Here is a 12,891-nt window from a genome sequence, read left to right as displayed (position 1 = left end):
AGGCAATAGGGGTAACTCCTTTACATATGGCAAAAATAAACTTCAGGTTAGACCAGCAGTTCTCAAACATTTTGTTCACAGAACCCTTATACATTTAAAAAATTATTAAGGACTCCAAAAAGCTGTTGTTTATGTGGGTTATATCTATTTATATTTACCACATTAGAAACTAGAAATAATACTTTTAAACATAAGAATACAAAAGCTCACATTCCATTAGCCTTCAGGGTGATGATGTCATCACACATCAGGAAACTCCTGGAAAACTCCATTGTACACTTATGAGAGAATGAGAGTGAAAAAGGCAACTAACATGTCTGTATTATTATGAGAATAGTTTTGAGTTGGTAGACTCCCCTGTAAGGCTCTTAAAGTCCAAAGGGGTCCTTAAACCATACTTTGAAAACCACTGAGTCATGGCAAATCTCTTAAATTCCAGGCTGTAACTAATTATTTTACTTTAAGTACATTGTTTCTCACTACTAGGTTAAAAAAAAAAAATCTTGAAGGAAGGCAGGACTGTTTTATTTATTCCCTCACTGCACTAATTCTCTTCCCAGAGGACAGTGCCCTGGTCAAAGATGGTATCAAACATTTACTGAGCAAACTGAATCTCTTCTGAAATCTAGTGGATGCAGGAAAAGAAAACATCTTATGACAAAATTATCACCTCCCTACTACGTAAAGATATGAAAGATAAAGTATGTAACACAGAGATCTGTCTTCTTAAGCCAGCTAGATGTGTCGAACAGACGAAAATTCCATTCCAGATATGAAGTAAGAAACAGCAAAAGATCTGAACAAGAGAGATGAAGTAAAAGTTAATACTTTAAGGTCATAACTGTCCAGCTTTCCCCTCATTTTTCTCTATCCAAATAAAAGTAGCAAAGCATTTTCTGAAGTATAAATGATTTTTAATATTATCCATATCTATGCTGCTCTTAGTTCATAATCAATCACTTAACTAAAGTCAGAACTTATTAAATGAAAATATTTTAAAGATGATTTGCACCTGCACATTTAGAAGAAATTCCTACATTAGACCTATGCAGAAATAACAGGGAAGTGAATAACAATGCCACCTTAACTTATTTACATAATTCTTTTCTCTAAGAACTTTAAAAACTTTAGATTTTTATTTCATTCAGTATCAAAAATTACAAGTTGTATGACTTACCCAAGTATACACTAAATCAAAAAACCCACAGTAAACAGATGTTCCTCATCATCTACTCCTACTGTTTCAGGGCAAGGGGCTGAGTTACTTTCAAGAGAAACCTCAAGAACATAGAGGCTCCAACAATTATTACCACAGATTCTGGTCTAATAAATGCTTGCTGACTGGCATGAATCTCAGGATGAGTCTAAATCCTAACTCTGTAGTAGTAAAAAATTCAAATAGTTTGAATAATTGGCTCAAATATTTTAAGTAAGCAGTTTACTCCCAAAATGGCCTACAATTTAGATAAATTGTATTCATGGGCTTTACTACAGACTAAGATTGTCATGAATTTTCTCCTTACACTTCACTAATTTCAAAATAGCTGAACTAAATTCAATCTGTGCTATCTACCATGCCAGCATTAGTAAACAAAAGGAATCATATTTTGCTACAAACATTTACTTAAATTCTTCCCATGTCAAGAGTCTGCAATTCTAGTCCTGATTAAAATCCAAAGTTAAATACTGAGAACTAATAACCTTATCAAATATTAAAATAGACCAGACATCATCTCCCTAAATTTTACAAAAAATAATATTGTACATAATAATGGTGAGAACAAAATAAAATTTTCAGCATATTATAAAAATAATTATCATACAATGAAATTAGCTATAGAAGAATGGCTCTTAACTTCAGCCACAGCAAGTTCACTGAACTAAAAGCTTTGAATTATTTACCTGCTTGACCAAATAACTAAGGGAGTGAGACTATGCAGTCAGCAACCACATTCATGCTGAGTAATGTGTATGAGTGTAGTTTAACATGCATGAAAAGCTACTGTGTGAAAAGGACAAGGAGCACACACCAGATGCGCTATTCAGTAGATACTGATGTCTGCATGAAATAGTTGTACTAGGAAAACAATACAGTCATTTTTTAAAACAGAGCCAGCTACTAAACAGAAATAATATCTCCCTATTTTTCCTACTTAAGATTTTATAGCAAAGAAAACAACAGTCACTTATAATTGCAGATTATATAGGAGGATATGGAGTTGATCCTAGCAGAAACACCATTTCTAAACATACTTAGGTTACAAATACCTATTCAATTGACACATATCTCACCAATGAAACAAGTACACATAACAGGTACTTAATACAAAAGAATAAATCCAACTAACACATCTTTACTGTGCTTGCTAAGAAGCATTTTTGTTGTAAGTACATACTGAGAACTAATTATGCTGGGGAGTGGAAAACTGTGTAGTTTGTTTTGTTTTTTAAATCAAAGTTATACAAACCAAAGCATGGACATTTCAGTAATCCACCTACCATATCATCAGCTCCATTCTCCCTGCAATACATGAAGAATCCATGGGCATAAACACCCAATGCGCTGATTAGAGAAGAAATACATGTTCTAAAGTATTCTGCCAGTTTTAAGAAAACTAGTAATTATGCACCAAACCAGTGAAAATAAGTTTTACTGTTATTCTATATCAGTCCAAGGGAAGGATGATAATCTGCAGTTTATCAATACTGACCTTTCCTAAGAATGTGAAATTAAAAACCAAGGCTTTTGGAGTGTCAGAGAAGGTTGCAAACACATTGGTGTTTTGTCTTTATTTGTGTGTGGGAATGAGAGGAGGAGAGAATGGTGTCCATAAGGTGCCTGACAGATCTTGAAGTCAGCACTGTGAACTGTTGGAAACCTCAATCAGCATCATTCGAGTGTGTGTGTGTGCCTCTGTGTGTGCTGCAGGAGAAGGCATTCCTCTTCAGTACTGATTTTACAATCAGAATTGCGTTACATATCATCAGTCTGTATTTACAATGACAATCTTCAAACATTAAAAAAAAGGTTAATATGTTCTATACATTCTGTTTAAAGAAATTCAATGAACAAGTATTCTTTAGACGGAGTAACTTCAAAATCCCAGCACTTCAGTTACAAGGCTGAGTTCACTTTGTGAAAATTTATTAACTGTATACTTAGAATTTGGGCGGCTTCTGTATACACATGCAGAAGCACACACCAACACACTATGAGTCAGTAAACAGTTTGTGCAAAAAAAAAATTCCACATTTAACACGCTAATGTACTTTTTTATGTAGGATAGTTGAAAGGTGATATGGAAGCAAGGACCTGAAAAGTGACAGGGTGAGCTCTTTGGCTATCTGTGGGGAAAACATTCCTGGAGAAAGACTAGCAGAGGCCTTGTGATGGGTGCAGGCTTGGAGCGTGAGAACTCCCAGGAGGCCAGAACAGACTAAGTGAGAGGAAGGGTTATAGAAAATAAGGTCAGAGCTACAGAAAATAAGAGTTACAGAAAATAAGGTATGGCCAGGAGTAGAGTAAATCAGTGAATGAGTTAGACCCACACATACTGCCTGGAGGGATGTCTATGTTACACCTACAAACCAATTTTCAGGGTCACATTTATATTATACTCCTCATTTTATTGTTAAGGAAAAAAGGAGGGGGAGATGGAGAGGGAGGGGCAAATGGAGAGGGAAGGACAGAGGGAGGTACCAGCACCTCCTCAGTATATAAGAGGCTTGTATATGTGTGTTTGAGCATAAGAGGCGTACACTTCAGAGGCTTGTATATGTGTCTTTGCACATAGAGCTGGGTGTACACCTCAAATTTAACACTGAGTATATCAGAGGAATGAAATTAAAAGGGAGATGAGTACATTTTTAACATCTTAATGATTCTGAGTAGTACTTGAACATTTGCAAAAAACTGGCAAAAAAAAAAGGGGGGTAAAAAACCCCCACAAAAAAAACCCAAACCCAAAAAACCATACCCCCTCCCAAATCACAAGAAAAACCTAGTATCTACTCAAAGATATACATATACGGATGTTTATGGTATCACTATTTATATTAGTGAAAAACTGAAGAAAAAAAAATCAACAAGGAATTGGTTAACTTGTGATACTTCCAATGTAAAGCTAAGCACCTGTTAAAGCGAATAAAGTAGGTATATTAAAAATCTTAAGATACAGTGAGTAAAAGAAACAAAAGCAAGATGCTAACAGTGGGATACCACTGTTTCTATAGATTTGTAACAAATTAGAATACATTCAGAAAAATATATGGAAGAATAATCCCTGCCTTTAACAGTTTTCTTTAAGAAAACATGTTACCAGAGATTTTCCACTTTGATATTTCATATTTTCTAACTGTATGTATTTTTATAGTGTGCTTATCACTCATCTGAAAAGGGAAATTTTTTTAATGTATCACCTAGCAAATGTCTGACATATCTCTAGCAAAATGTCTGACCAATGTAGGATAATCAATAAATGTGTGTATTCAATTAGTTACTAAAGGAAAAGTACATTTATTCTGTAGGTATCATGTGACATTTATTATCTCCAATTAGATATCATTTCCATTTCCATTTTACAAATATGGAAACTGAGACTAAGAGAAGACAAGGCCTTTTGTCCAAGGCCTTTATGCATGGTAGTGCTGAATTCAGGTATACTTTAATCCAAAATTGTATCTACTGCAATAGACAATTTTAGTACTTCTCTACAGCCTCAACCAAAAGAATGAAATAATTCCATAGTACTGGGCAGTCTCTATGCAGCACCTCCAGTTCTACCCATTTGAAGGTAAATAATTAACACTTACATCTCATTTTTCCCTAGTACAAATACAGTAAGTATGTGGTTTTATGGGAGTCCTAGCAATTTGGCAAGAGAGATTTTGAAACTACTCTGTAAAACTTCTGCTAATGACCAGGTAGTTGTTTTACGACTTTCCAATGAAGTGTGATGTGCTCTCCTGCCATGCCACAAGTGTTGGTAGGTCCTATGACTCTAGAAAGGAATGAAGGGATTTAACAGCACTTGTTTCCTGGTGACACTGTTCTGAGGAAATGGAGAATGTGAAGGGAAGAAATGCTGGGTCAGTATTTAACTTCTAAAGGAGGTATTTAGTGGTAGAAACTAACTTGAAATACCAAATATTCTTATTGAACAACTGATTCAGAAAGTCACAGCCTGCTATAGGGAATCTTACTAAGAGGGAAAAAAAAGACAGGTTATATTCTCGGATAGTGAAAGGTTTTTTAGAAATGTCTGAGCCATAGAAGCCATACAAGAAGGTCAACAAAAGTATGAAGTGCTTAATATTTATTTTAGCAGGTTAGTTTCAGTTATATTTATGGAAAGAAAGTTGTATCCCTCTGTCCATGTTTACTACGCAACCTGAAGTTAAGGACCCCAGACAGGTTTCCAGGGGACTAAAAAAATCCATGAAATTAAGCTGTTCATGCATTTTTCTGCAGAGAGTATCCACAGTTTTCATTACCTTTCCAAAAAGATAGGACCCTCAAAAAAGTTAAAACCAGCACTAAACTGGAGCATACTTAGGTGTACCCAGGAACCAAAGGTCACAAAATATTACACAACACAAAGTAATCAAGTGTTTGCCTAGCAGAGACACTGATCTCTCCTCTTTCTGCTTCTCACAAAACTGAAAGTCTTAAATGTAACCAAATGTCATTATAATGAGCTTTAATTGTTCTTTGTTTTCCCCAGGAAGACTAACCAGCTTGAAAGCATGAACTGTGTTATAACCATTTTTTATCACTGTACTCTCACCACAACACTAGGTATGGTAGTTTTCAGGAAATAGGAAAAATAGGTGACTATTTTTAAAATGACAATTATTTATCTAAGACGATGATCTTACAATTCCATTTATATAGAGATACTCATCTCAGCAGGAGTACAAGAAAAAGCACAACAGATAAAAAATTAAAGAATATATCATTACTCCAGAACAGCTAGAGTGATACCCCAATGTCCTTGTCTCCACGCTCCCAAAGTATCAAAGGTAAGTTATATTTCCTACTAACATTAGTAAGTAAAACCATGATTCCTACAATCTAAGGCATTTTAGTAGCTATTTTAAAGTATTTTCCAGCCTAAGCAAAGACACCTTTTAAAAGTTGTCCATATACAGAAAGAAAAGCATGAAAGTGTAAGTGAATAAACACAGTACTTTATACTTAACTTTACAAATGATTTTGTCAGCTTTCAGTGAATTTAAAGGTTTTTAAGACGACATCAATTACTCAAAACTATCTTTACCTCAAATAATCAGTAAAATTTAAAAAGCTATAATTAACATTAAGAATAAATGTTTTTCTTCCTCATCTCAGAAGACCAAGGAAGAAATAACACAATTACAAGCCACAGTATACAGTATGAGGCTTTCCAGACTATGCCTAATTTAGTTCTCTGAAATTAATGGTATATTTAGAGAAGATACAAATAAAGATGCTAAAAGACCCTATTTAACTAAATACAGCCCTGTCCTAGCCTCCTCAATCTCCTCAATCTCCAGTCACTAAGAATCTGTGAAAATTTTCTATAGATATATATCAGAATATTTTTAAGAGTAAAAGAACAAAACAGTTATGACAAAACAGTCATGTTCAGAAGACATTCCATGAACCTGAAAAGTGACGTTTTCCCCAAATATTTGTTCCATACTCATTCATTAAATTCAAATAGTGTCAGTAAGTAGATGCTACCTTATTTGTAAGTCAGAGAAGTAAACACGTATATATAGTTAATTAATGACCCACACCTTGCACTAAAGCAAAAAGTCCTCCAAACTCAAGGGAAAAGCAGCCACTGTCTACTTACTATCACTATACTGCAGAGAAACGAAAAATGTTTTAAGGGATTTTTAAAAGATTTCTAATAGAATGATTTTTTTTAACATTCAACATTATAATGATAATGTCTTTTACATAATAAAGTTGCTCAGTGAAAGTCTCTCCAAAGATATAATGTTTAAAGAGGAATAAAAATTATCACCCTCTACTATCCAGCTATTAACTCTTCCCATTTTCAATGAAGAGTAACAGTAATGCTCCTCACTTAGTAAGTGTCTCAAACTTATATAATGCCAGGCCAGGCAAGCACCATCAATAAATGTAGCAAGTAGGTGAGGACTACAAGCTACAGGTAAGAGCTCTGTGCAGTTGCTACTAGACTCCATCTCTCCAGCTTATTATTGCTAGAACAAATGCAGGCGTACTGCTACAAGATCTTCCAAATTTTCCTAAGAGAAGCCAGAAATTCAAATCATGCAAAATTTTCCATTTTTAAATGCTGGCAATTAAGAAACAAAAAAACTACAGTGCAGGCCAAATTAAAAGTAACTACAAACTGAATCTGGCCTTTCAGTATGCAACCACTGCTAACTACACAGCAATAATACCCAAGGAACAGAAGCATCAGTAAGAATCTCAAATATTTGACTCCCAAACCCTAAACTCCTCAGGACTATTACTCAGATTTCATGTTGGAGATGGATTCTCCATGTAGCCAAGAATACTGGTGGTATCTTTCTCTCTTGAAGACTAATTTTTGGTTAATAATTAAAAGTATACATTTTAAAATATACTTTAATATATCCATTACTTTAACACATACATTTAAGAAAAAAATTAGAGCAATTAACATTGAGGTGGTGAAATGTAGAAAAATGCACACTCATTAAAAAATACTATGATGCTTTACAAACTGTGTTAGTTGGGTTAAATGAAGTGTCTATCAGCTAGGTCCCTAGAAAGCAACCAAGCACTTGAGCTACCTTCTCATCTCTTGATGATACATCAGGAACTGGTGGTCCTGATGGGCCACCTATACTTTAGCAAAATGAAAATGGAGAAACAAATGAAGAGGGGGAAGAAGTGACAACAATGTTAAGTGGCAAGATATTTCTGTTTTATAATAGTTTCAAGTGCCAAAAGATCCTAAGACTCTAGACAGTTTTCTTTACTGCTTTAACTCTAAGTAGATGAGATAGCTAAGAAGGATAAACTAGCAAGACGTTCTATTTGGAAACAAAATCTGCTGGATTAAAAAAGAAATGCTAAGTGGGGCAGCACCCAAAGATTTAACCTTATGATTTAATCTTAAAAGGATCCTTTCTCAAAATTTCCCATTTAAGAAAAAAAAAAAAAAAAAACGCTTTATAGTCATACTCCTCTCAAAGTTCTCCGTTAATTTGGAAGGATTTCCCCACATATGTTATTTTGATGACATACTTAAAAAAAAAAATCCCTGAAGAATACCACAGTATAGTTTAAGAAAAAAGGACAGCTTGCTTTATCAGAGCTGGATTTCACCACTTGACAGCTGTGTGACTTTAAGCAAGTAATTTAACTACTCTGGGCACTATTGCTTCATCTATAAAAAAGGACAAACCATAGCTACTTTCTCATTATGAGAATTATGATACATCTTAAATGTACTTTAATTCATTGTCTTAGCTGAAACTTGAATCTGCTCCACAACATCAGTACTTTAAAATATTCCTGGCAGAACAGCTACACACAGATGAGAGAACTCAACACTTCTTGAAGCAGTCCTTTTCATCCTCACACTTCTAACATTTTCTTTTACTAAACTAAAATCAGTTTTCTAGTTACTTCAACCCCATCAATCATATTCTAGTTTAAGTCCTATTAAGTATAGTTAATTCAATTCTCAGTAAACACCAACCTCCATAAGAATTGAGACTGTTCAGTATTGAAACTCCAGCACCTAGAACAATGATAAGCACATAGCAGGTGTACAATAAATGAGTAATATGTTCTGTACAGTATTTTCTCTTTGACCACTGAAATGCCTTGAATACAAAGAGCACACGTGTATACTTCTGGAGGTGATCACTTAATGTTTAAGGTTAAAAAGTTGAAATATCATACAAAACCAAACATACGCGTGCTATGTTTTTTAAAAATCCCTTTGGAACCAGTAAATAAAAGCATCTGCTGTACTTTAAATGATAATGCTATTCAATGATACAGATGATAAAGTTCCTTCAAAGCAATAAACCTATTAATGGCTCCACGACTCCTAATCATAATTTCCTTCAGATTTAACTGAATTCCAAGTCTACATTAAAAACAAAACAAAAAATCCATCTCAAAATGACATGTAACCTCACTAACACTGGCTATCCTGCAAATAACCCCCAAATAATAACTTAGTCAAGTTTTATCATCTTAAAGTCACCCAGAAAACATCAGAATTGAAGCTGTAATGGAATATCAACGTCTGTAACAATTCTCTCATGAGAAAATTGGCCACACACTGCTATAAACACCTCACTGCTTAAACACTAGAACTCATTTATAATTTAGTCACTTATATTCCAGAGCTGAAAGAGTAGGTTTCACAGAGTACGTTCTACTTCACAGAACAGGAAATCAAACAGTGGATGACCAGTTCACCATCCTCTGCAAATCTATGGAAATATTTCCATTATAAATTTCCCCTGCCACCTGACTGTTTTAAGCCATCACTCTGTGCTATAAGTATAAACAAAACACAATTGCTAAGGTAAATCTGCCACATAACACAAGTCAATACTCCATCCCAAACCCAAACATAAAATATTCCTGAATTATCTGGGTCACTGATGCTTGAAACTGTGGTAAAAAATTAGTTATCTAAAAATGTGTAACGTCCACTAAAAGGAACCAGGTAAAGCAAACACCAGATTGACATGATTTTATAAAAAAAGAACAAAATCCAAAAGGATCAAACATTTTAATGAACACAAAATTAAAGGAGGATAGAACGCAAAATTAAAAATTCATCTGTTTTAGAAAAAATGGCCATATATGACCCTTTCAACACCGACAAGCCTTCCCAGACCAAAGTGGATGAAGCCTCTAGCTCTACAAAACTTCCTTTCCCCCTCCACTTCCATGATATTAAAAAAAAAAAATCCAAAACTCTTGTACGTTAATCAAAATAGTATACTACATAAAATCAAGCCACCATATATAGGAAGGCTTTAAAAAGTTAAAATCACTACCTCTATTTAAAATACTATCTGCAGGGCAATTTCAGGTACGGTGGGAGGAACTTACAGCCACGAAGAGTTGAAACTTGAGGGACTGTCTGGGTCTGTGCTATATGAACCTACCCCCAAAGGGCAGATGCCATTAACATAAAATGTACAGAGCTACTATACCTATAGGCTCCCAACTCCTTTCCAATTTGCTGTGGAAAAGTATTCCTTCCAACAGCCACTCCCTTTGGCCTGAAAGTTGCCAAAGCATTACAGCGAAACTGGCCTGCGGTTGCAAAATATAGCAGCCCTGGGCCACCAGAACACTCTTCATGCCTGTACTTTGTGTCCAGGAACAATTTCTCAACGTGGCCAAGGTGATGCAGCAACCACGCACAGGAAAAGTTTCTCAACAGCCCAGAGCCGTCCCGGGGAGGAGCGTGGACTTCCCTTCCGTTTTCAACACGCCGCTTCCACCTATGCTGACAGCACCTTGGATGCCCAAAAACACACGAAAAGGTTTCTAGCTCCTATTAACGCCCTTCGGAAGCAAAGCCTGTAGGCATACCTGCCTTTATCTAGAGCCCAGTTCAGGATTGGGGAGAGCCCTGGAAAGCAGGGACTGGGGATAAGTCGCTGCCCTTCCCACCAACGCAGGCGGCAGCGTTCCGCCAGACCCCGGGTCCCAGCAGCCAGGCCCCCCGCGCCCGAGCCACCTTCCCCACCTCCTCCCTCTCACCTGATCTTGTAACTCGGGAGGGTGTGCTTGCGCTTGATGACTTTCTTGAGCTGGTTGACGATGATGGAGGTGAGCTGGGGCATGGGCCGCCCCTCGAACTGGGAGCGCACCTCGAAGTCGATCAGCGGGTCCTCCACGAAGGAGAAGAACCAGTGGGTGAAGGGCACGCGCGTGAGGACGAAGCGCAGCCTCCCCACCACCCGGGACAGCTTGACGAACAGGTAGGCGGACTTGCCGAAGACCAAGTCCACGTCGATGGCCAGGTGGAAGCCCCCGCTGTACTCCACCTCCGCCTCGAAGGCCAGCTCCTCGGGCGAGGTGGCGGGCAGCGCCTCCCCCTCGGGGCCGTCGGGCTCGCCGGTGGCCGAGGGCACCACGGGCCGGAGGAGCCGGATGGTCTTGATGAAGGGCACGGCCTCGCCCAGGAACACGTCCCGCAGGCTCAGCCCCTCCAGCAGGCGCCCGGCCGTCTTGGTCTGCAGCAGCTCCTCGAACTCCACCTTGATCTTCTTGGTGACCCAGCGGCGGGCCAGCGCGGTGTCCCGCAGCTCCCGGAACAGGAACAGGATGGTGGCGTTGAGGAAGTAGCAGGTCTCCCGCGTCGGCGGGGCGGGGGTCTCGGGGGCCGGGGTCGCGCCGCCCTCGGGGGGCCCGCCGGCGGGCTCCTCAGCCCCGCCGCCGCCATAAAGGTACTCTCTCAGGGCCAGGCCCGGCACGGGCTTGATGTAGCGGAAGCCGTCGGCCGCGCGGGCGGCCCCGTCCGGCGGCGGCTCGGGCTGCTTGCGGTAAAGCAGCAGGAACTGGGTGAGCAGCGTGAGAAAGGAGCCCAGCACGGCCGACGCCAGGATCATAAGCAGCAGCCCCATCCCGCCGCCACCTCCGCCCCGGGCGCCCGGGCCCCTGCCCCCGAGCCCACAGCGCTGCTGTCTTCACGCCGCCCTCCCCCCCGCCTCCATCTTGAGGACATCGGGCGGCGACGCACGGGCGAGCGGCTCCCTGGGCCTTGTCCGGCGGCTCCGGACGGCGCGCTGCAGCGCCGGAGCCCGCGGCGGCCCGCGCCTCCTCAGACACTCCCGGAGGCGGCTGCTGCGGCGGCGGCGGCGGCGGCTGCGGCGACGGGGGCGGGAGGGGGCGGAACGGCGCCTTCCTCCGGGCGCCGCTCATTGGGTAAACGGCTCGTGACGTCAGGAGCGTACTCGCTCCCGGCGGCGTCGCCTGGCAGCCGGCGCCCGGGCACGCGTACGCGGGTCCTTCACCTCTCGGGCGTCCTTCCAGCCCCGCCCCCCACGCCAGCATTCCAGTCCCCCGCGATCCACGTGGCTGTCACTTATGAAGCCGCTGTGCGGATCTGGGAGGGTAACTGGGGCCACCGGTTGGAGGACGGTGTGGCGGCGCGCTCTTGACCCCGGCCATCCCGTTATCTTCTAATGTGCCCATCCCCCCTCATTGGCCGCGGTCCCTGTCTGTTACCTCTGCTGCAGTGTGATTCTTCCACTCGCGCCCCTGCGAGCGGGCTGGCGGCTTTCCCTGCAGGGCAGCGCCGCAGAGGATCTGAGCTGGCTGTTCGGAGGCTTCCCAAGCCGAGGACGAGACTGCACTGCCTCAGAGACCGCCGTCGCCGACCATCAATCTGACCAGCAGACGCTCTGCGTCCGCGGAGGGTGGGCCAAGGGAAGGAGGGACAGAGAAAAAAGGCGTCAGATGCGGACTAACTTTACTACCTAGGTGGAGATTCGAGATTTAAATAAGCAGGACATAAAAGAGCCTGTACGAGGAATGACGAGTGAGATGAACTGGTCAGATGATTGGAAGAGGAATCGTCACTGCCAAGCTATTGCAGTGCGTTAAGCCCCTGAGTGTATTACCACATTTAGTCCATTTAAGAGACAGTTAGAGTTAGCCACCACTCATTTCACAGATGCAAAAGCAAACACTGGCACAGAGAGGCAAAGGAAGTTCTAGAGGCACACAGTGGAGCCCGGTTTGTCTTAAACTAAACCCTAAGTTCTTGGCCACTGCTCTGTACTAGGATACCAAGATTGCTAGAGTTGGAAGGGGGCTTATTGGCTGCATGGTGCACAGGAAGGGGGAGTTGGGAAGGGGGCTGGTGAGGAAAGACTTCAGGGAATTTTGCACAGGGTAGC

General features: G+C 40.6%; 1 protein-coding gene across 7 annotated transcripts in view; it reads right to left on the bottom strand.

Annotated features, from left to right (window-relative positions):
* Positions 1 to 11,850, bottom strand: part of PDZD8 (PDZ domain containing 8) — a 93,098-nt gene extending 81,248 nt beyond the window's left edge. For 5 of the 7 annotated variants that reach the window (XR_009053994.1, XR_009053995.1, XM_057737068.1 and 2 more), the window contains exon 1: positions 10,748 to 11,823. Coding sequence is in view for 5 of the 7 variants with exons in the window: in XM_057737068.1 (XP_057593051.1) it covers positions 10,748 to 11,613 (866 nt within the window). In the remaining 2 variants the exon portion in view is untranslated. Of the gene's footprint in view, positions 1 to 114; positions 797 to 10,747 lie in introns of those variants that run through there. The other 2 variants (XM_057737072.1, XM_057737067.1) reach the window with 2 other exon arrangements.
* Between the last annotated feature and the right edge of the window lie 1,041 nt (positions 11,851 to 12,891).

This window comes from Hippopotamus amphibius, chromosome 5 (assembly GCF_030028045.1).
Source record: "Hippopotamus amphibius kiboko isolate mHipAmp2 chromosome 5, mHipAmp2.hap2, whole genome shotgun sequence".
NCBI classification, from domain to species: domain Eukaryota; kingdom Metazoa; phylum Chordata; class Mammalia; order Artiodactyla; family Hippopotamidae; genus Hippopotamus; species Hippopotamus amphibius.
This window is presented reverse-complemented; position numbering and strand designations above follow the sequence as displayed.